Below are 20756 nucleotides of genomic sequence, written 5' to 3'. Positions count from 1 at the left end.
CTCCCTGAGGCCTGCCCTGTCCCAGCAGGGTAAATCCCATCTCCTCAGAGCTTCCATAACTGTTGCACGCATGTCGGTTAAGGCACAGACCCTGCAGTTCTAGAACTGTCCTTCTATATGTCGTTCCCCCCTGCTACACTAAGCACCCTGAAGATCTGGGTGGTCTTCATATTCCCAGGGTAGGTGGCAACTTAGGAAAGATTCGATAGTGAGATAGCAGGTGAGCAAAGATCCTCTCTCCTGCTCTGGCATGAGTATGCCCACCCAGGAGAGATTTCACCAGGGGCTTATCACCCTACAGAGGAGCCCTTGGTCTTTTGTGAACCCCGAGCCAGCAGCGGTGAGTGGCCATCTGTCCACAGAGATCACTCTGCCTCAGCAGGTGCAAGGCCTCTGGCCAGAGGACAAGGTTCTAAGAAGGGCCCCGGTGAGGGGTAAGCCTCCGCCTATGATGGGTCCTGTCCCAGGCCAGCAGCATGGAGTCCCATGGGACCAGGGAAATAGCTGCAGGGACAGTGACAGGTAGAGAACGGAAATAGCTGCAGGGACAGTGGCAGGTAGAGAACCCTCCACAGGTGCTGGGGGGTGGGGAATGTCCTATGGTGATGTGTGATGCAGGACCCAGGGGGCAATTCTGACAGGTGGCCAGAAAGACCGCAGGTGTCAGGAGGGCCCACAGCACACAGGGGTCCTGTGCACTAAGGGCCACGGTCCTCACTTGGCTGGATCCTGAGAGTGGGGCAGGGAGGACAGGGCACGAATGAGGGGCTGCCACCCCTCCCTACCCCTGGGAATCGCAACAAAGAACTAGGACCCCCATTATTGGAACCAGGCATGAGCCGGGGCTGGGGGCCACCCAGAGATGAAAGTCCTGGGAGCTGAAAGCCAGAGGTCCCATGGCCACAGGGAGCCTGTACATGGGGATGAAGAGGCCCCATCCACAGTAGGGATGGAGGGGGCAGGTCACTCTAAGAACAATCAGAGGAAAAAACTGAATGGCAGGGGCTGGAAGAAAGGGGAGGGAAGGCCAGGAACCGGGGGAGGAAGTAGCCTGGGGAGCAGCTCCACTGACAAAGAGGCTCCAAATGGCACTCATGGTCCTTGTCAGGGTGTGTTACAGGAGAGGGGCCTGAGCCAGCTCCACCCCGCAACAAGCCAGCCTGGCCCTGCTCCAGAGATGCGGGCTGTGAGGCCACGGCCATGCTGGCAGGGATGGGGGAGCCACTGGCCCTCCGTCACCTCCCGCCGTCTGTACAATGCCTGGGTATTTATCCCCAGCTCAGAGCAAACAAAGACACCAAGACTCAGAGAAGGGCCACCACATACGGCTGAGCAAGAAGTGCCAACACTAAGAAATGCCACTCACATCATGGTCACCATTGATGTCCTTATTTGTCATGACAGTTTTCGAGCAGATAACAGTCAAGATCCCTGGGGAAGGGGCACTCTTTGCTAATTTGCACAGAGCTCAATATGGATGAGTGGAGGTGAGTCAGAGATTGAGCAAGGTATACAAGGTGACCAAGTCGGGGAGGAGTGGAGGTGGGGTTGAACGCAGGTGCCCCAGCTGGAGGCAATCCTGCCGCCCCCTTAGGAACCAGCCCGGAACAGCTGTCGCAAAACCTGCCCCTTGCCCTCTGGGACCCAGGCATGTTAATCCCAGACCCAGCTCGGCCCCCTGAGAGTCCTTTATCCTCTCTTGCTGGAGTCCACACCCTAGGCCAAGCCGCCTTCTCCTTCAGGAAGATCTCCCATCCCTCCTGCTCCCAAGACCTCCTTTTCTTTTTTCTTTTCTTTCTTTCTTTTTTTTTTTTTCTGGCCATGCTGCGTGGCATGTGGGATCTTACTTCCCCTACCAGGGATCGAACCCACGCCCCCCAGCAGTGGAAGTACGGCGGGGAAGTGGAAGTCTTAACCACTGGACCACCAGGGATGTCCCAGGACCTCCCTCTCTTAACTGCTTCTGCACAGACTCTTGGTACCCATCAACTTGACTGTCAATCACATTCTGAATTGTGGAGGTGGAAAGAGCCCAGGCTCAAGAGGGAGACAGACCTGGCTCTGCCACTTGGGTGAGTTACTTAACCCCTCTGAGCCTCAGTTTCCTCACCTATAAAATGGGAATAACACCCCCTACTGTGGAGGGTTGATGTTCAATGAGGTGATATACGTCAAGCGGCACACAGTAGGTGCACACTAAGGGACAGTTCACTGGGCTATGGACTCCTTCAGGGCAGGGATGGCTGAGGCATCTCTGTGCACCTTGGGCCCACATCCCTCGGATCACAAGGCGGTGCTCAGACATGATGTGAGGAACAGAAGAAGGTGTGGACGTGCTGGGGACGCAGGGAGGTCTCAGGGCCACCAGTGGACAAGGACATCATCCAACCCCAGATTTATCCTCAGGTGAAGCCTGGGGTCCCCAGGGAACCAAGGGAAGGAGCTCCCATTGTGACACCACAGCCCCTTCCTTCCAGTCCCGCAGCTGCCTGGGAGCAGGATGACGGCCAAGGCGCAAGGAAGAAGGGCTGAGAGCAGCTGGGGAAGGGGATGGGCCCTGGCTGCGGGTGGGGCAGGGGGCTCCATCCCTGTTACAGGGGTGACTGTGGCGGAGAATCCCAGAGGCCCAGCCCCATCCCGTCTCCTCCCACTCTTGCCCCCATCCTCCAGGAAGACGAGACCCTCCACCCCACACCGGGCAACCGTATGCCAGTTTCTCCTGTTGGCTGTCACGTCTTCTCCTCACCCATCTTGTCTCTGTCCCACCCCCAGCCTTCTGCATTTAGAGGAGAATGTGTGTGTGGAGAGAGAGCCTATTAGCAGCTGGGGCTCACGGGGTCACAGAGCGCTGCAGCCACAAGCCCCAGCCCCGCACAGGACGTGTGGGAGGAGGCCCCGCTGCTGCCGTGTGCTGCCCGCTGTGGGCCCTTGCCCACCCCAGACCGTGGCCCTGGGCCAGAACACACACAGACACTGCTCACACTGCTGGGGCCCCCCGGGGTCTGGAGCACCTCCCCTGGGTCCCCCGAATTGACCCTGGAGACTGAAATCTGCGTCAGGACGGCCCCTGAGCACGAGCCGCCTCCCTGCCCTTGGTGCCGCCATGACCTCTGGTTCACCGGCAGAGGCAGAGCTGTCTCGCTGGACTCCCGTTCCCTGCCTGTCCTCCGGGGCAGAGACCGCCTCTGCAGCCTCCAGGACAGAAGCTTGCCCTGCTCCTGCCCTCACAGCTCCAGAGATGGGCACCGTCCCTTTGGGTGCTGCCAGGCCCTCCTCTGGGCTGAAAATTCTTCCCTGAGACAGCAGCCGGATAGAGGCAGGCTGTGTTTGGGAGTCCAGGAACACTGGGTGTGACTGGCCACCTACTAAATGGGTGACCTTGGAGAAGACATTGCTCTATCCTCCCTGAGCACCGGCTTCCTGCTCTGTAAAACGGGGACAGCAGTGTTGGACAGAAGCATCTGGCAACAGCAGGGTGTCAGAAGTTGTTGTCCTTGCCTCCATCCCTGCCTGAGGTGCAGCTGATTTCTGCCTCCTCGGCTGCCACCCTGCAGCTGGTTCTCTGACACCACAGAGAACAAGTCCAGCAAAAGGGCAAGAACACTGGGGTCAAAAGACCAGGGCGTGGGGGAGTGCAATCAAGAGCTGGATTTTCATTCCCCGCCCTCTACCACTAGCCACATGGCTGCAGGCCAATCACTCAGGACCTCAAGCCTCAGCTTCCTCCTCTGTTAGTGAGGATGACTTCACCTCTACCTCACAGGACTGCCAGGCTCAAATGGGATTACAGATGTAAGCTGTACGTTGCCAAATCCATGATCGTTCCTATAATTATCATTTCGTGTCTGACAGTCCTTTAATTATGTGAAGACAGTGATCAAGTCTTCCCCACCCCCTGCTCTACATCACATTTCCCCAGCTGATGAAGACAGCCAAGCAGATCACCCCCTCCCAGCCCAGGGTCGGTGCTGTGGTCAGGGGGATGCAGAGGTCAGGCCCAGCTCTGCAGGCTGCAGTCCTAGGAGCCAGCACAGCTGAAGGAAGAAGATCCCACATCTCTGGCCACGGAGGACAGAGCCCTATGTGAGCACTTCACAGAGTTGGGGGTGGGGCAGTCCTAAGAGCCCTCTACCTGCTCCTTCACATCTCGCCCTCTCCACAGCTCTGCAAAGCAGACGGAATAGTCGGAGGAAACCAGGGCTCAGAGAGGGGAAGTGAGCTGCCCAAGGTCACAAAGGACAAACATAATGATGGAGCCAGAATTCACACCCAGCTCTGGGTGCCTCCAGCTTCTTCAACTATCCCAAAGCAACAAGAAGCAGGACATGTACATTATCCTTGTCTGACCAAGGAGGAAACCGGCTCAGAGAGGCAAGGCCTTTCCCAAGGTCACACAGCAAGTCACAGGCAGTGCCAGGGCAGGAACCTTGGAATTTCAGAGTTAGAAAAGATTTCAGAGATCATCTTGCCTCATCCTCTAAAGGTCCAATTAAGAACTGGAGAAACTGAGACCCAAAGACAGGGAATGGCCTGGAAGGATGGACACAGGATTAATACCAGGTAAATTAGTACAGAAAGGATGGAGAATTCAACAGATGGTACTGGGACATCTGAACATCCATTTGGTAAAAAAATATATATAATTAGACCCCTACTTCATACCCCACACTAAACTAAATTCCAGCAGCTCCCTTCCACATCCGTACCACCACTCTCTTCCAGTCATTCTACACACGTGCTGAGCCCTGGACACTGGGAGACAGATCAGGCTTGGACTCTCCTCTGATCAACCTGCACAGAAAACTGACCAGCCAGCAGGCAACGCCAATCCTAGAAACGAGTGTGGCAAATGCGGCAAGCAAGGGCTGCCAAGGAGCACACTGCCAGTTATGGGGGAAGGGATGGTCTGGAGGGCTTCCTGGAGGAGGAGATGCTTGCAGCAAAGCTGAAAGGAATGGGCTTGCTGGAATGGGCTTAGCTGACAAGGTAAGGGCAGAGGGAGGGAGCGGAAGGTGCAAAGGCACAGAGCCTGGCAGCTTTTGTTTGGGACAACTAGCTTCTTATGGGTTTATAAAAGCTTTCTCTATGTAAGAGTAGTAACTTTCAGATAGATTGTCTATTTTCTCTTATTTTATCAGTTGACTTTAATTTTGTTTTTCATGCTTTTTGTTTAAAAAATTTAAATTTTTACGCAGTCAAATCCACCCCTCTTTTCCTTTATGGGTTTTTGCCTTTGGTATCTTGTTTAAGGAAGGTGGGCCACGATTATATATTTAACTCATATTTTACTCTGATAATTTCTCTTTGTTTACACTTGAATCTGTAATCCACCTATCTATCTATAGCTCCATATGTGTGTATACATGTATGGAGAGAGGTTTTAAAGCCTTTCCTCTAAAGCATGAAGATTAGAATTTTTTTTACTTTACATCTTTCCGAGTTGTTTGAATTTTCTCAACAAATGTGTGCTTCCTAAACAGAAAAAAAGGAGCTTAAAAAAAGAAAAAAATACATTATATCCATCTGGAATTTCTTTTGATTTGAGGTAAGAGACAGGGATCTAATTTTACTTTTACCAGATGGATACTTCAGCTGTCCCTGTACTGTTTGTGATATTTGCAATGATTTCCATGATTGTCTACCACACAGCACACTCTCAGATGTGTGTGGGTTGTTTCTAGGTTTTCTAGTCTGTCCCAAGGCAGCCCTTCCCCGCGTGCTGCCTCTGCCTGGCACAGCTCCTTCCACGTGGCTGAGCTCAGCTCCCTGTGTGCCACTCCTGGGGTCCCAGCTCTGCTATGAGGCCCCAGAGTCCAGCTGTGCCCTCAGCACCACACAGCCTTGCAGAGACTAGAGAGCGATTGAGGGGTGCCTCCCTGCCTAGTCTGTCCACCTGCAGGCTGCACCTCAGGCACACCGGCTCCTCCAATCATCCGCCTGTTTCATCCTCGCCAAGTTCCTAACGGGGAGACTGGTGAATGTCAGCTGGGAAAGGTGTGTGGAGCTCCCAGAAGAGAGAGCTGGGCAGCCCTGGCAGGATTACTCTGGCTCTGACCCAGGAGATTTGGGGGAGGAGGCAGCCTAGGGAGGTTTGAGATGGATCTCAGCATTAGGGCCAAGCAGTGAAGAGGATTAAAATCCCCAACCCCAGCCAGCTCCTGACAGCCTAAGAGGCTGGATTTATTTTTCTGGGCTACAGGGAGCTGGGCAATTAGGCCTCTGTCTCCCCTTGCTTCTGCCAGGGTGCACTCAGAGTGGCTCATTAGGCAGGAGAATGAAGCCAGGCTCAGCCTGGAGCACCCCGTCCTTCCCCGACCACCCTGTGGCTTGCATCAGCCCTTGGGGAGACATAAGCAGAAGAGCTGGGGGCCCTTAGGAGGGATTATCCCGGCGCCCTGCAGGGGGCCCGGCCAAGGCCACGGGGTGGTGAGTGGCCACAGCCACTTGCTGATGCCCCATATATGCTCCCTAAGCAGACACTCAAGGTGGTCACAGAGGTCATGAACAAGCGCTTATTCGTCTTCCCTGGAGCGTGGCATGACCACGCCCGGCCCCCTCAGTGCCATTCAGAGAGGAGGAGGTGGGGTGCGGGGGTTCCCGAAAGCCAGCGACGGCCTGGCTTTATTACAGCAATAAATCCTTAGCTCCCTGTGCTGCAACAACTTCTGCCAGCCTCTCCTCTCTCTCATGGATGCAATAATATCATCTCCCATTTTCTTATCCTCACAGCAAACCTGCAAGGTTTATAAGGATAAAATGGCTCTTATCATCGCCAGTTTAGAAGTGGGAGAATTGAAGCTCAGAGGGCTCTTCTCTGACCTGCTAGGTCCCTTTCCCCCAGACCACCACATCCCTTTGAAAGTGTGTAGGGAGGACACGTTTCCCCCAAGTTGGAACAGTGGTCTGTCCTGTTCAGGACATGAGACACGTTGGTTACCTAACTGTACCCTTGGGGCGTGGATTTGTACCTCCACCTCACCCACAGCAAGCTGAGGCCCAGAAAGGGTCTGGCCTTGTCTAAGGCCACACACTAAGTCACTGGAGGAGGCAGGGTAGAGTTCAGGCCGCAGCTCCCTTAGACAGGAATGGCCAGGTGCGTCTGGCTGACTCCAGTCACACCCTGGAGCCCATTCCAAAGGCTGCTTCCTCCAGGGAGCCCACCTTGATTCCCGAGCAAGATCCACTCTTCCCCGCCCCATAGCCCTGTCACAGGCCCACGTGGTGTTGATAGGACAAGAACGTCGGGAGCCAGCTGGGAAACTCACCCCCTCCTCCTCCCACTGGCAGAGCCTGACCCCACCTCCAAGGGTGGCCTGGGAGGTCCCTTGGCTGAGTCAGCACCCCTCCCAGTCAGCCACGGCCAGGGGCACTGGAATGCAACATGCGCCCCTACTCTCCAGACCACCCAATGCTCCTTCGGGTGCTCATCTGGGAGCTCATCGGGCGTCCAGCCTCCCCACCCTCACTGGCTTCCTCACTTGCTCTTCAAGTCACCCGCTCAGTTATCCTCCCACTCCTTGCCTGAGGTCCTCCTCTGAGCCAGGCCCTGCCTTCAGCACACTCACGGTCCAGCAGGAGAAACAGGAAGTCTCGACTCACATGGGCAGCCCAGGCCCAAGCTGCTGCGGGAGCCCAGGGGAAGGGGAGAGGCAGGGAACGAGGCCTGACTCTTGTTTGAAGGGGACACTTCTTAGAGGAATAGAGATCTGCGATGAGCCTTGAGAGGCAGAGGGGACAGCGGAGTGAAGGGCAGTGCTGTGAACGGGTGAGGTAGGTTATCCCGGGATGGCTGTGTGGAGGGTGAAGGGTGACGGAGTGCTGATGGATTTCCCAGCAGCAGGTGTCTTCCTGCCATGGTGGGAGGGGCTCCCATTGAAAGAGGTAGGCACTGGTGGGGTGGAGGGGGGGTGGTTATTTTGTCTGTGTTCCACCCGCCCCCACTGCGCTATTCCTGGACACTCCTGAGACCGCGCGGCCTCTCACACACCCCCTGGGCACAGCATGGCTTCCCAACTCCAGGAATGGCCTCATCCAGCCAGGTGGAAATCATGGGATGACGGGAGGCATCATCAAAATTCTCTTCCACAGCCAGTCTGCTGAATGCACCGTCTAGGTGTCTCTAGAATCCCTCCCTTTGCTGCTACTTTGCAGACCCCTCCCCCTAGTTGAGGCCTCAGCCTTTCTTGTCTAGCTCCCTGCCGTCCCCGCCTCCACTCAAGGCCCCTCAGCACATTCTCCGTGATTGAACCAGCGTGGTCCTTGCACAGACCGAGTCCAACTGGGCTCCCACCTCCCAGGATGGAGTGCAGGCTCCCAAGCACAGCCTCTGGCTCAGGTCCCCTTGGCCACACGCTCTCCCTCCTAACACCAGAGCTGCACTGGGCCAAATCGCTTTCAGTTCCCAAACACAGGACACTCTTGTAACATGCAGCTCCCCTGCCTTCCCCACTCTGGCATGACATGATGGGCTAACTCTCTCTGACACCAGCTCAGGCAAGCTTTCCTGCCTGCGCTGTCCCTGGGCCCCGGCAGTGACCACCCTGGGTGCTCTGGATGTCAGTTCTGATCTGCTCCCCATCCACTGAGGAGCCCTTCAAGGGAGGGAGGAAGGAACCAGGTTTGATATACCTGTGACCCCTGGACACAAGGCAGGTATCAGGACAGGTTTGTTGACTGAGTAAGTTACCAATGCATCTCAGACAAGACTGTTTGGTGTGGAACGGGGGAGAGGGCACGGGACTGGGGGTGCAAGCAGGTGCAGTGCAAACCGTGCCTTCAACTCCTCGGCTTGAGTAAATCACTTCCCCTTGCTGGAGCCCCATCCATAAGACAGAGGGGGTCAAAAGAAGCTCAAAACACCCTTCAAAAGGCAAACATACTATAGAAGTGCAAGAGAGCTGACCGTCTCCTTCAATGTCTCGGGCTGGAAGTTCCTCCAGGCATCTGACCTATATCCCTCTTGCTACAAAGAAGCTGCTTTTGACACTGTGCTGCCTCCCACAGATGCAGAGTCTTCAGGGGCCCCTGTGGGGATGGCCTGAGAGCTGTCTTCTGTCCTACCCCATCCTTAATTGGCAATATTAGAGTAATGAGTCACAGACAACAACCAATTAATTATCCCCAGTTATAAAAAGCTTTTGCTTCCCCTTCCTAGCTGTCGAGTGAGCCAGCCTTCTGCTGCCAGGGTCCTCTACTCCCTCCGTGTTGAGGGGCAGGAGAGGAGGTCATTTCATCTCTCTGGTCCTCAGTTTGCTGTTTCCTTATTTGTCAAGTGTGTGTCCTGGGGGGAGGGGACAGTGTGAGCAGAGGGTTGGAGGAGATGGGAATGTGAGGGGCGGGGAGGGGAGGGAGGGAAGGAAGGAAGGAGGCCAGCCTGGATGGAGAGCAGCGGGGCGGGGGCTCCTTCCCAGGCCCCCTGCACCCCTCTTCCCTCCCCAGGATCCCCATCCAGTACCGCGGGGCCAGCTCTTAACCAGGAAAGCACTGAGGGTGCCTAGCCTGGCATTCAAGCCATTCCCCAACTTGTCCCAAATGCTCCTGGTCCCTGCTCTTTCTCTCTGTCGGGCAACTTCCCAAGTCCTCCTCCCTGTCCTGCCTTTCTTCTCCTTGTAAGCTCTCCTTTAAACACACCCAGACTTGGGGCTTCCCTGGTGGCTCAGTGGTTAAGAATCTGGCTGCCAATGCTGGGGACACGGGTTTGAGCCCTGGCCTGGGAAGAGCCCACATGCCGCAGAGCAACTAAGCCCGTCTGCCACAACTACTGAGCCTGCGCTCTAGAGCCCGTGAGCCACAACTACTGAGCCCACGTGCCACAACTACTGAAGCCCGCACACCTAGAGCCCATGTTCCACAACAAGAGAAGCCACCGCAATGAGAAGTCCGTGCACCGCAACGAAGAGTAGCCCCGGCTTGCCACAACGAGAGAAAGCCTGCGCGCAGCAACGAAGACCCAATGCCGCCCCCAAAATTAATTAATTAATTTAAAATAAATAAATAAATAAACACACCCAGACTTAAAACCCGCCTGTCTTCCCAGCAGCCTCCAACTTCCTGACTCTCTTGCTGCAAATCTATCACGGACTGGACTTCAGGCCTTGATTTCCCCATCCATAAACAGGGTATAACAATTAAATATGCCCCAACAGGGTGTTAGAACAATCAACAGGGCAATGCCTGTAAGCCGTAAGCTCCCTGCATACTACGGGTGCTCAATAAACATTAGCTGTTACTCTCACACTTCATTCCCAGCCTGAGGATGAGTGCTGCTTGTGACTCACCACTTGTGTGTCACCTCACTGCACAGAAGAGGCCCAGAGACGTTCAGCTTCACTGAAGAACTTGACCCTAGGCTTCCCTGACTTGGGAGACACAAGAGGCTCACCCAAGAGGTCCTGAAGGGAGGCAGTGCCTGGTGGGGGCCAGGGGGGGTTGGAGGGGTAAGGGGATGCCCAAAGGAGGAGGGGAAGGTGGGGATGAGGAAAGGCACAGGCCCAAAGCTGGGCCCGCTCCCCCTGGCCGAGGCCTCTCCTCCACCCTCCAGGCCCGAGGGGCTCTCCTTTCGCTCCCCAACCTGCGCTCCCAGAGCTCACTCTGGGCCTCTATTTGTTCAGCAAAATTTACAGAGCAGCTTCTCTGCACCAGCCCTGACTTTGAGACACCAGATTGCTGTTGCCTTCACTGTGTCAGGCCAGGAGCCCAGCCCCCAAATCATGGTTCTGGCCCAGGTGTCTGGGGAGAGAAAAGAGAAGAGAGGAGAGCCAGGGAGAGAAGGGTAAGGCCGCGGAGGCTGGAACCCAGGAAGTGGGAGGGGAAGCAGGAGTGGAGCTGAGTTAAGGGCCAGGGTGGGGCTCCCGCTCATCCTCAGCTGGGAGGTACGGGTTGCCTGAGGTGAGCTCAGCCCTTTCTGAAGAGGCCCTGCCACCCAGAGTTGCTGCAAAAACCCTTTCCCATCTCCCAGCCTCTCCCAGCCTTGTGGTCTGCAGCCTCCAGCCATTGCCCCATACCTGGCACCTCAGGCCTTGGCATTTGCAGAGCCTACGCTGCTTGGGCTCCCAGTCAACTCAAAACTGGCCTCAGCCCACCACTTCCTCCAGCCTGGGCCCTGGGCGGGCCACAGCCTAGACCCGTCACTTCCTGACTCCACAGCCTGGGACTGGCTGGCCCTGGGCCCACCAAGAGGTATGAGGTGCCCTGGGAGAGATCCGCCTTCCTCCAGTGTCTCTTCCGACGGCCAAGGGCTTCCTGCTTGGGAGCTCAGCCATCCTTCTCCTCCCTTCCTCAGCCTCAGCTGTCTTCCCATCCCACTCCCACCAAGAGTGCTGGACACCATGCAGGGCCAGATCCGAGCTCTGCCCCTGTCTAGCTGCATGACCTTGTCCTTGTCACGGACGTCCCTGGCTTCTGTTTCCGCATGTGAAGCGGTGGCGATGACATCTAGCTCACGGGCTTGGGAGCAACAGGGGTGGCCGCGTGTCAGTGCTCAGCTCAGTGCCTGGCACACAGACAGACACCTGGGTGCCAGAGGACTGCAAGCTCCTGCCCTCCTGACACATGGAGGCCCTGCTGATTTCCTTCCACTGTCTCAGGAGAGGATGGAGCTCGGAGCACAGCACATAGGACGGACAGGCTGCCCTGGGCAGGCAGGCCCCTCCTCTCCCTTGCCTCAGTTGGGCATGTTGCCTCCTGTGTGCTAGAGTAGGTACACGGCAATGAATCAGGCCAGGCACCCACAGGTGGTACCTGCTTCTTACCATTTGGGGGTCATGAGAACAGGCTCCCGACTCAGTCGAGTGCTCTGTCCCTCTGTCCCTACCAGCACAGGCAGAGAAGGAGGGCAGGGAGGTGGACAAGCTTCTCCAACCTCCACATCCAGATAGTCTGGTGATGCTTGGCCTCTGACCTCCACCCCTGGCCACTCCAGCCTGTTTTGGGGCTGCCTGAATTTGGAGGCTGGCCTCTTGGTTCAGACAAGCAGGAGGGAGGAGAAAGTTGTTTTCCAGGCAGCAAAGCTTTTAGATAAACACCATTTATCTCTCTCTCCGTTCCCTCCGAAAGGAATTGGGTTCCTCCAGAGAAGAAACTAGATCCACTAGCTGATGGTGCCCCAGGGACGGAAGTGTGGCGTGGGGTGTGGCTTGGGGAGCCGGACACTAAGGGAGGCTTTCTTTATCCAGCTGAGCACCTGCTGCCAGCCCTGGCAGGCTTGTGGCTCAGGTGACTGCGCCCTGGTGCCAGGCCATGGCCCTGCCAGCTCCCAGGCTCCAGGATGGCCTGGCCCAGCTCTTCACCCTCCCCTTGAAGAGCCACCCATCTGCTTACCTGCCCATCAGGATCTGCCAGGAAGCTGAGAACTTCTGCTCACCTTGGGGGACCCCACCCTCTTGGAGCAGCCCTCCCTGCCCAGATCTGAAGAGCAGCCCACACCCCACACTGTCAGAGGGGAGTCAACAATTGGCTACACCCATGTTCCTTGCCCACCTAGTCAGGTAGATCCAGGAATTTCCATAGGCCCATTTTACAGAAGGAGAAACTGAAACCCAGAAAGGGCATTGGCCTGTCCAGAGCCACACAGCAGGGTGTCGGAGATGAGACCCCTCCCCCAGGCCCTGGGGCTCCCTGGGTCCTTTGGCCCCATCCCAGCACAGCTCACCGGTGTGGTGTCATCGTGAGAGCGCTGGTAGCGCTTCCAGCGGCAGCCGTAGATGCCCGTGAGGCAGGAGAGGCAGAGCTGCGGCTCATAGTACTGCAGGGGCTGGTGTCTCACCATGCTCGTGCCCGCGGCCCTGGCGCCCTGCCCTCAGGCGCCCATGGAGGCCCCCGGCTGGTCCTGGGGGAGGAAACAAAGTACTGTGAGGCAGGGGAGGGGTTGGGACTTGGCCCCAGCACAGCAGGTGTCACTGTTGTCTAGGTCAGGGAGGGTCAGCCTCTGCTCAGAGCCCTGCCACGGGTCCTTGTCTCTCTCGGAGTCAGAGGCCCATCCTTGCAAGTCCCCTAGGACTGTCCCCTGCCACCCACCCATGACCTAATCATCCAACAAAAATCCGCATACCTATTAGCAGTCACTCCCCCACTCCCACCCCCCAGCCCCAAGCAACCTAACCTACTTTCTGTCTCCACGGATTTGCCCATTCTGGACATTTCACATAAATGGAATCATATGATATATGGTCTTGTGTGTCTTGCTTTTTTCACTTAATGTTTTCAAGGTTCATCCATGTTATAGCATGAATCAGTACTGCATTTCTTATTATGACTGAAAATTATTTGATTGTATAGATATACCATTTTATCCACTCATCAGTTGGTAGACACGGGTTGTTACCACTTTTTGGTTGTTATGAATAACTCTGCTGTGAACAAGTTATTGTGTGAATGTATATTTTCATTTCCCTTGAGTACATACTTTGGGATGGGGTTGCTGGGTCATATGGTAACTCTCTGTTTAACTTTTTGAAGAACTGCCAAAAGCTGTTTTCCAAAGCTGTTGCACAATTTTACTTTCTCCAAGTGTTATCATTATCATCCCCATTTTACAGATGAGAATTCTGAAGCACAGAAATGTTTAGCCATTTGTCAAAGGTCACATAGCAGAGCCTGGCAGTCTGGCTCCTTGTTCTAACCCAGGGGTTGGCAAACTATAACTCATAGCCAAATCCAACCAGCCACATATTGTGTGTGTGTGTGTGTGTGTGTGTGTGTGTGTGTGTGTGTGTGTGTGTACACATTTAGTTTTATTGTAACAAAGCAACTTGTATAATTTTAAGGTTTAAAACTGAGCATCATCTTCCCTTTCCAGTGAAACAAAAAGAACAATTTTAAAAATAAACGGGAACGGGGCTTCCCTGGCGGCGCAGTGGTTAAGAATCCGCCTGCCAATTCAGGGGACACGGGTTCAAGCCCTGGCCTGGGAAGATCCCACCTGCCGCTGAGCAACTAAGCCCGTGCGCCACAACTACTGAGCCTGCGCTCTAGAGCCCGTGCTCTGCAACAAGAGAAGCCACTGCTCGCCGCAACTAGAGAAAGCCCGCGCACAGCAACGAAGACCCAACTCAGCCAAAAATAAATAAATAAACAGGAACAAAATTACAATAGAGAATGTCAACTGCAAATAAGATCCTACAGGTTCTGCTGCTTCTCCCATCGAGTGGCAGGGCTCAAGTCATCATTAGGAGAGAATTTTATTTTAAAAGTGTCATCTTAAACTGCAAGGACGTCCATTAAACATCACAATTAAACATGCCAAAGGAGAAGCCATGTTGTCAAAATGCCCACTTAACCCACCCAAACATCTCAAACCCATCCTTTGCTGACCTTCTATAACCCCATTTTTTAAAGTTTTTTTTTCTTTTTTTAAACAAGAGAAAGTAGACAGATACATGTTGGTAAATGCTAACTGTCCATATTCACATAGAGACACAGTGTAATCTCTGAGCCCAATATACAGAGAAAGGAGGAAAAAAGCTAGAATTCTATGCACTACTACACAGGGGCCTAGCACCCTCCAGCTTCCAGCAGAGCTAAGGGAGCAGAAGGTTTTTCTTTTTTCCCACAGAGCATGGTGGTGTTGATTCCATAAAGTTTTTGTTGAGACAGGAAGGGATAAAAATGAATTTGGAAGCGAAAGGGGTAGAGATTCTTTTCCCACTGAATTCTGCTCAAGGTATTTCCCCCCAAATAAGTTGTGAGCCATGCTATAAAGGAGAAAAGAGACCTCAAAAACAGGGCGACAAGAGGAGGAGAAAAAAGAAAAAAAGAAGACTGCAACTTGCTCCCAGGGACTGGAGAAAATTACAAAAGGAAGGTTGGAATCCATCAGTGCTCCATTCGTCATCTTCTCCTTCATCTTCCTCTCCTTCCTCCTCGTCATCATCATCTTCTTCACCTTCATCCTCATCCCCTCCTTCATCAAGATCTTCCAGTCCTTCTTCTTCTTCATCATCATCTTCTTCTCCTTCCCCTTCCTCATCATCCATGTCCGGAATCAAGTAGTACTGTAATGGATTTGGCCAAATAACATCTTTGAGGACCTCTCCTAACTCATCTGCACCTGCATCAGAATGATCAGTAAACCAGGTGAAGAAGCTCTCTGGCTCCTCATGCTGTCTCTTCCTGCTGGCTTTATTCTGCGTTTGACTTGAACGTTTTGTCAAATCCTTTCAGGATTTCCTTTTGATTTCAGTGGACTTTGAAGATGGATCACCACTCTCATTCAGATGAAATTCTTCGGAGAGAACTTTATTTTCGAAGGGTTTTCATCAAAATAAAAATCTATTCTGTAACCTGATTTAATATCTTCAAATACTGTCACTTCGACTCTTGTCAAATAATGCAGCACCTCTTCATTCTCCTCCCCAAGGAGTACAGACACTTGTGGATGGTTAACAAATGCTGTTACCCCAAAATCTGGGATTTTGGCAATCAGTTCCGACCTCTACTGAAAAAATGGTTGGCGGAGTTTGTTATATTTCTGTTCTACTTTCAAAATCTCCTCACTGGCTTGTTCATTAAGTCTGTCTGTTTCATTTTGTACTTCTGAATTGCTTCTTGCTGTTCCTTTTCTTCCTTCGGCAAGTTCGGAGAAGCAGACGTTTCCTCTGGCCTGGAGGCAGGAGTCAGTCTCGGTTTCTTCGGTTTCTTTGCTTGGGGTGGAAGTGAAGACTGGTGTTTGGGGGCCATGCTGGGAGAAAAGCCAAGAATCCACCCAAGGGAAGAAGCTTGTACCAGGAGCTCTGAGAACTCCAGCCACGTGTTTTTGTATAGCCCACAAGCTAAGAATGGTTTTTACATTTTTTAAGTAGTTGGGGGGAGAAAACCAAAACAAAAATGTTTTGATCTGTGAAAATTATACGAGAGTCAAATTTCAGAGTCTGTAAATAAAGGTTTATTGGACGCAGGCCCACTCACTCATTTATGTATTGTCTATGGCTGCTTTAAGTATAACTGCAGAGTTATGACAGAGACCATATGGTTCACAAAGCCTAAAATACTTACTGCCCAGCCCTTTATAGGGAAATTCTGCTGACCCTGCAACCACGGGGCCACCATGGCTCCTGAACCGGTATTGTTAAGTACAGCATACGGTTGAGAAGGGAAAGGGTGCTGTGGGCACTTAACAGGTACAGGGAAGGTCAGGGCATGCTTCCCAGAGGCAGTGCTGAGCTGAGGCCTGTAGGATGAGCTCCCGTCTCTAACACCCCAGAGGCCACACCATAGGGGCACTGGGCTTCAGGCCCACCAACTACTTCCACGTCTGGGCCTTGCTCAGGGCCTCTGCCTAGAACCCCCTATCTCCCCCCACTCTCCAAGTGCTAACCTCAGCACAGGGATTACAGCCTCCTGTCCGAGTACGGAGATGCATTAGGAGCTTGCTGGGCACAGTGACGGACCTGGAGCCTCCTAATTGCTGGGAATCGTCTGGTGCAGCCTCTGTGCCCATGGCTCCCTGCAGAGGCATGTGGCCATGGTGCAGCTGCTGGGGGCTCTCGGAGCCGAGCCGAGCCCAGGGCTTGGGGGACGGTATAGGATGGGGATGCTGCTGCAGTCAGCTTAGCACCCATGGGGTTGGAGAGTCGGAGGTGGGGTCAGCAGGTAGGGGATCCTCTCAGCTTTACTCCTCTCTAGGAGGAATGTGTGGGGAACTCCCTGGTGGTCCAGTGGTTAGGACTTGGCACTTTCACAGCCAAGGGCCTGGGTTCTGTCTCTAAGCTGGGAACTAAGATCCCACATGCTGAACAGCGTGGCCAAAAAAAAAAAAATTTAAATTAAAAAAAAAAAAAAATGGAAGGAGTGTGTGCTCACATATGTACTCCCACATTCACAGCCTTCCAGAGGAGGTAGAAGGCGAGTCCACAGTCAGGGACCATGTCTCACGCTGTGCACCCCCAGATGAGGGTCTCTGCTGTCAGGTGGGCCACAACACCTGCTCCTACTCCCCCCACCTCCGGAAGGGAGGAAGCAGCTAATATGTAGAAAGGGCCCTCCATTCACCCTGCCTTGGTCAATGACTTGCCCTGTAGCTAGAGCCACTAAGGGCTCTTCCCTGAGCCTTGGTTTCAGCTTTTGTCTTGACTTCCAAAAAAGGTCAGATGACTGGGGGTTGGGGGAGGGGCAGCAGTGCCAGGAGGACACATGGTTGCAGTGACTGAGGCATGGCAGGTGGGCATTCTGCAAGCAGGGGCCCTGCCCTCCCATTCCTTTCCCAGGACCCCCCCCCCCACCCTGGGACTGATTCCCATGTGTCCTCTGCTCCCCCACCCCCCATGAATGAGCATTACAACCCACCCAGGAATGGAATTTCCATTTCAAATCTGGAAAAGAGGGAAGTAGAGCTGCCTGCACCAGGCCTCTGGCCAGCGGGGGACTCAGCTGACTGTGGTTCTTGGAACTATTCCCCTCCCCCCACCATGAATTTTCACACTATTCAGAACTGCAGGGGCATCTTTTGAGAGGCAAACCTCTTTTTCTTCCTCTGCATGTTCTCCTGGGGCCATCAAGATAGCCAGCGGCTCCTTTCTGTCTCCAGGGGGGTCACCCAGACCCAGCATGGGCACAGTGACCTCCTCATCACCCCCAACACGCCTCTAACATCCCTCAAGACCCTTTCCTCAGCACCCCCTTGGCCATTGCCAGGGCAGTGGCCCAGTCTCACCTCTCCCCTGGATGGGGAATCGCTGCGGTGGGCCTTGCCCTGCCAATCCAAGGTCTCACCTGCAGTCAGAGTGAGTTTTTAGCAGACAAATAAATGACCAGGATCTGGCTCCTCTAGCCTCACCACTCCAGAACCTGCTGTCCCTTCATCTGGCTAACACCTCCTGATCCTTCGAGTCTTTGCTCAGATGTTACCTCCTCTGGGGAGCCTCCCCTGAGCCCCAGATTTGGTTAGAGGGCTCCCGGCATCCCTCCTTCTTCCTGGGCAGCCTGTGGGAGCACCGCTGACATGCCTGCTCCCCCAGGGGACAGCCTGAGTTATTCCCACTTCCCCAGTGGCCAGCACCGGGTAGCAAGGGGAGGCAGCCCTGGGGGCGTCCTGGACCACACTTCCGAGAAGGCCCAGAAGTTCCTGCAGCCCACACCCTGAGCGGTCAGGACAAGCCCCCAGAGACCAGATTCTCCCCAGCCGCCGCCCTCCTGCCAGGGCTAATGGCATCACTTAGCATCAGTTGACTCCTCCAAGCCACCTCCCAGAGCAGCTGATATCAGCCAAGTTCCAAAGAAATCCCCAGCCTGGAGCCCCTGCTGGCTCTGGGACAAGAGAAAGCCCTCACCTCTTAGCCCGATGTTTGAGGGCCCTCCTCAGCCCAAAGTCTCATTTTCTGTCTGAAGTCCTGGTCCCTGCCCCGAAATTCCACAGCCTCCTGTTTGCACAGGGAAGGGGCTTCAGGAGGGAGTCAGGAGAGAGACAGAGTGAGGGTCCGCTATGGAGTGGGCGAAGGATGCTGGGGGTGGGCATACACCTCCAGGGGCCTCGCCCATCCTTACACCCTGGGAACGCACCTCACCCACTTCCCGGCTCCTCGACCCTCCCCTGACTGGCAGGTTGCCTGGCCCTCACTGCCCCCAGACCCCGCTGCCTCAGGCCCCAGGCCTGCTCCCTTTCCTGAGAGTGGAAAGAGTCTCAGGCCAGGTGTCAGTGCCTGGATTGCAGCCTGGTCTCCTTCAACTGACTTGCTGTGTGTGACCTTGGAGACTTACTTTACCTCTCTGAGGAATGGGCACTAGATGGAACGACACAAAAAGGACCCAAGCTGCAATCAAAAGGAATAAAACACTGACACATGCTATGCTACAATGTGAATGACTCTTGAAAACATTATGCTAAGTGAAGGAAGCTAGTTACAGAAGGTGGTGTGGGAGCTTGTGGGGTACCATGCTGAGCACTGCACCTGTGTCACCTCCTGATGACAGCTGTCCAAAGTAGAGTTTGACAGTCTTCTTTTACAGGTTAGAAATATGGGCCCCAGGTGGATGGAGGAACAAACTGGGGTCCATCCAGACAATGGAATATTACTCAGCAGTAAAAAGAAATGAGCTATCAAGCCATAAAAATACATGAAGGGACCTCAAAAGCATATTGCTAAGTGACAGAAGCCAATGGGAAAAGGCTGCATACTGTATGATTTCACCATATGACATTCTGGAAAAGGTAAAACCAAGAAGTGGTAAAAAGATCAGAGGTGGCCAGGGGTTGGAGGTGGAGAGCACAGGGGATTTTTAGGGCAGTGAAACTATTCTGTATGATACTGTAATGATGGATACATGTCATTATACATTTGTCAAACCCCACAGAATATATAACACAAAGAGTGAACCCTAATGTAGACTATGGACTTCAGTTAATAATATTGTAGCAACACTGGCTCATCAATTATAGCAAGCATACTCCCCTAAGATAAGACGTTAATAGTAGGGAAAACCGTGGGGTAGGGGAAGGAGAGTATGTAGGAACTCTGTATTTTCCGATCAATTTTTCTAAAACTGTCACCAAAAAAATCATCTATTAATTAAATACATATGTATTTAATTTAAATATCTATATCACTTGATCAATAGATAGCTGGATCAATAGATCTAGGCCTGAGAGATTACACGATTCACCCGAGGCCAGACAGCTAACCATGGAGAAGAGAGGATTTGAAACCAGGGCTGCCTCTAAAGCCTAGTCTTTCCATGGCACCAGCCCTAGATGGAGGGTCTGTCTGCCCACGTTTCTACCGCCTTCCATGTCTATGACAGCTGTAGCATGTGTCACCGAAAACTGCACCTCAAAGGGCCAAGTTCAATATTTTGGTTGGCACCAGGGCAGCAGGGGCATGGAGTGCGACCAAGAGCTCTGGGCAGGAAAAAGGACCCCCCCACATACAGTGGGTGCAGGGCTGGGGGGGGGACGGAGGAGACCTGACCTCCTCTGGCAGCCTTCCTGGGGCCCAGGGAAGAGGACAGGGAGCACATGTGGAGGTGGAGCCACACCCTCCCCCTTCCCCCCACCCTGCACCCCCACCCCGGGCCCATCTCCTTGGCCATGGCCACCCTCACTGGGCCTCAACCCCAGCCCAGACCTGGGGCTGGTGAGTTGAGGCTGAGCTCAGCCACCAGCAGGCTGGGTGACCTCCACAAGCCTCCGGTCTCAGCTTTCCCGTCTGTATCATGGGACGGTGTGAACAACATCGGATGATCTCCAAGGGCCTTTTCGGCGCTCAGCTTCTAAAAACCCTTTATCCATCTGCTCTCCCCGCATCCTCAGGAGATAAGCAGAGGTGGGGTTGCTCAAGGAGGATGGAAGGACAAACCCCAGTCGGTGTCTGGTCTGGTGGGGAAGAGCCCCCTCCATTCCCAGGACCAATGGCTGGGAGTCAGGAGCCCGCCTCCAACTGGAGCAGTCAAGACGAGGTTGAAAGCTGCAGGAAGGCCTGTGATGAGGTTAGAGGCCTGGTCATCCTGAACCCCAGGCCAGGGCTCTGCCCCTGTCCAGGTATCTCTACCATCTTTGACAGGGACCAAGGTATAGGTAGTCACGGCCTGGATAACTCACAGTGATGACCCTAAACTCGACTTAGAGTGAAACCCAAGGAGTAAAAGGCACAGGGCTGTGGGGATTCCTTCCCACAGTGCTCGGGGAACATGGCCTTGGAGCAAGACCAGGGCCTCCCTGTGGTCCTTCCTCACTGCATACCCATCCCCTGTTCCCAATGCAGGTGTGCCTGTGAAACCACCTTAGCTCTGGGCTCCTCTGACCACCTTGAGGCCTGGAAAACTCCTGC

At 54.0% G+C, this 20756-nt stretch overlaps 1 protein-coding gene and 1 pseudogene across 4 annotated transcripts in view; both read right to left on the bottom strand.

Moving 5' to 3' along the window:
* The window catches only part of GDPD5 (glycerophosphodiester phosphodiesterase domain containing 5), an 89368-nt gene that overhangs the window by 29830 nt on the left and 38782 nt on the right, over positions 1 to 20756 (bottom strand). For all 4 annotated transcript variants that reach the window (XM_059070816.2, XM_059070818.2, XM_059070817.2 and 1 more), the window contains one exon: positions 12650 to 12826. In XM_059070816.2, the coding sequence (XP_058926799.1) occupies positions 12650 to 12766 (117 nt within the window). In that variant the 5' untranslated portion in view covers positions 12767 to 12826. The remainder of the gene's footprint in view (positions 1 to 12649; positions 12827 to 20756) is intronic.
* LOC131760310 (protein SET-like) lies at positions 12797 to 15705 on the bottom strand (annotated as a pseudogene).

This window comes from Kogia breviceps, chromosome 7, assembly GCF_026419965.1.
Source record: "Kogia breviceps isolate mKogBre1 chromosome 7, mKogBre1 haplotype 1, whole genome shotgun sequence".
Taxonomy (NCBI): Eukaryota; Metazoa; Chordata; class Mammalia; order Artiodactyla; family Physeteridae; genus Kogia; species Kogia breviceps.
Note: the sequence above shows the minus strand (reverse complement) of the source record. Positions and strands in the feature narration are given on the sequence as shown.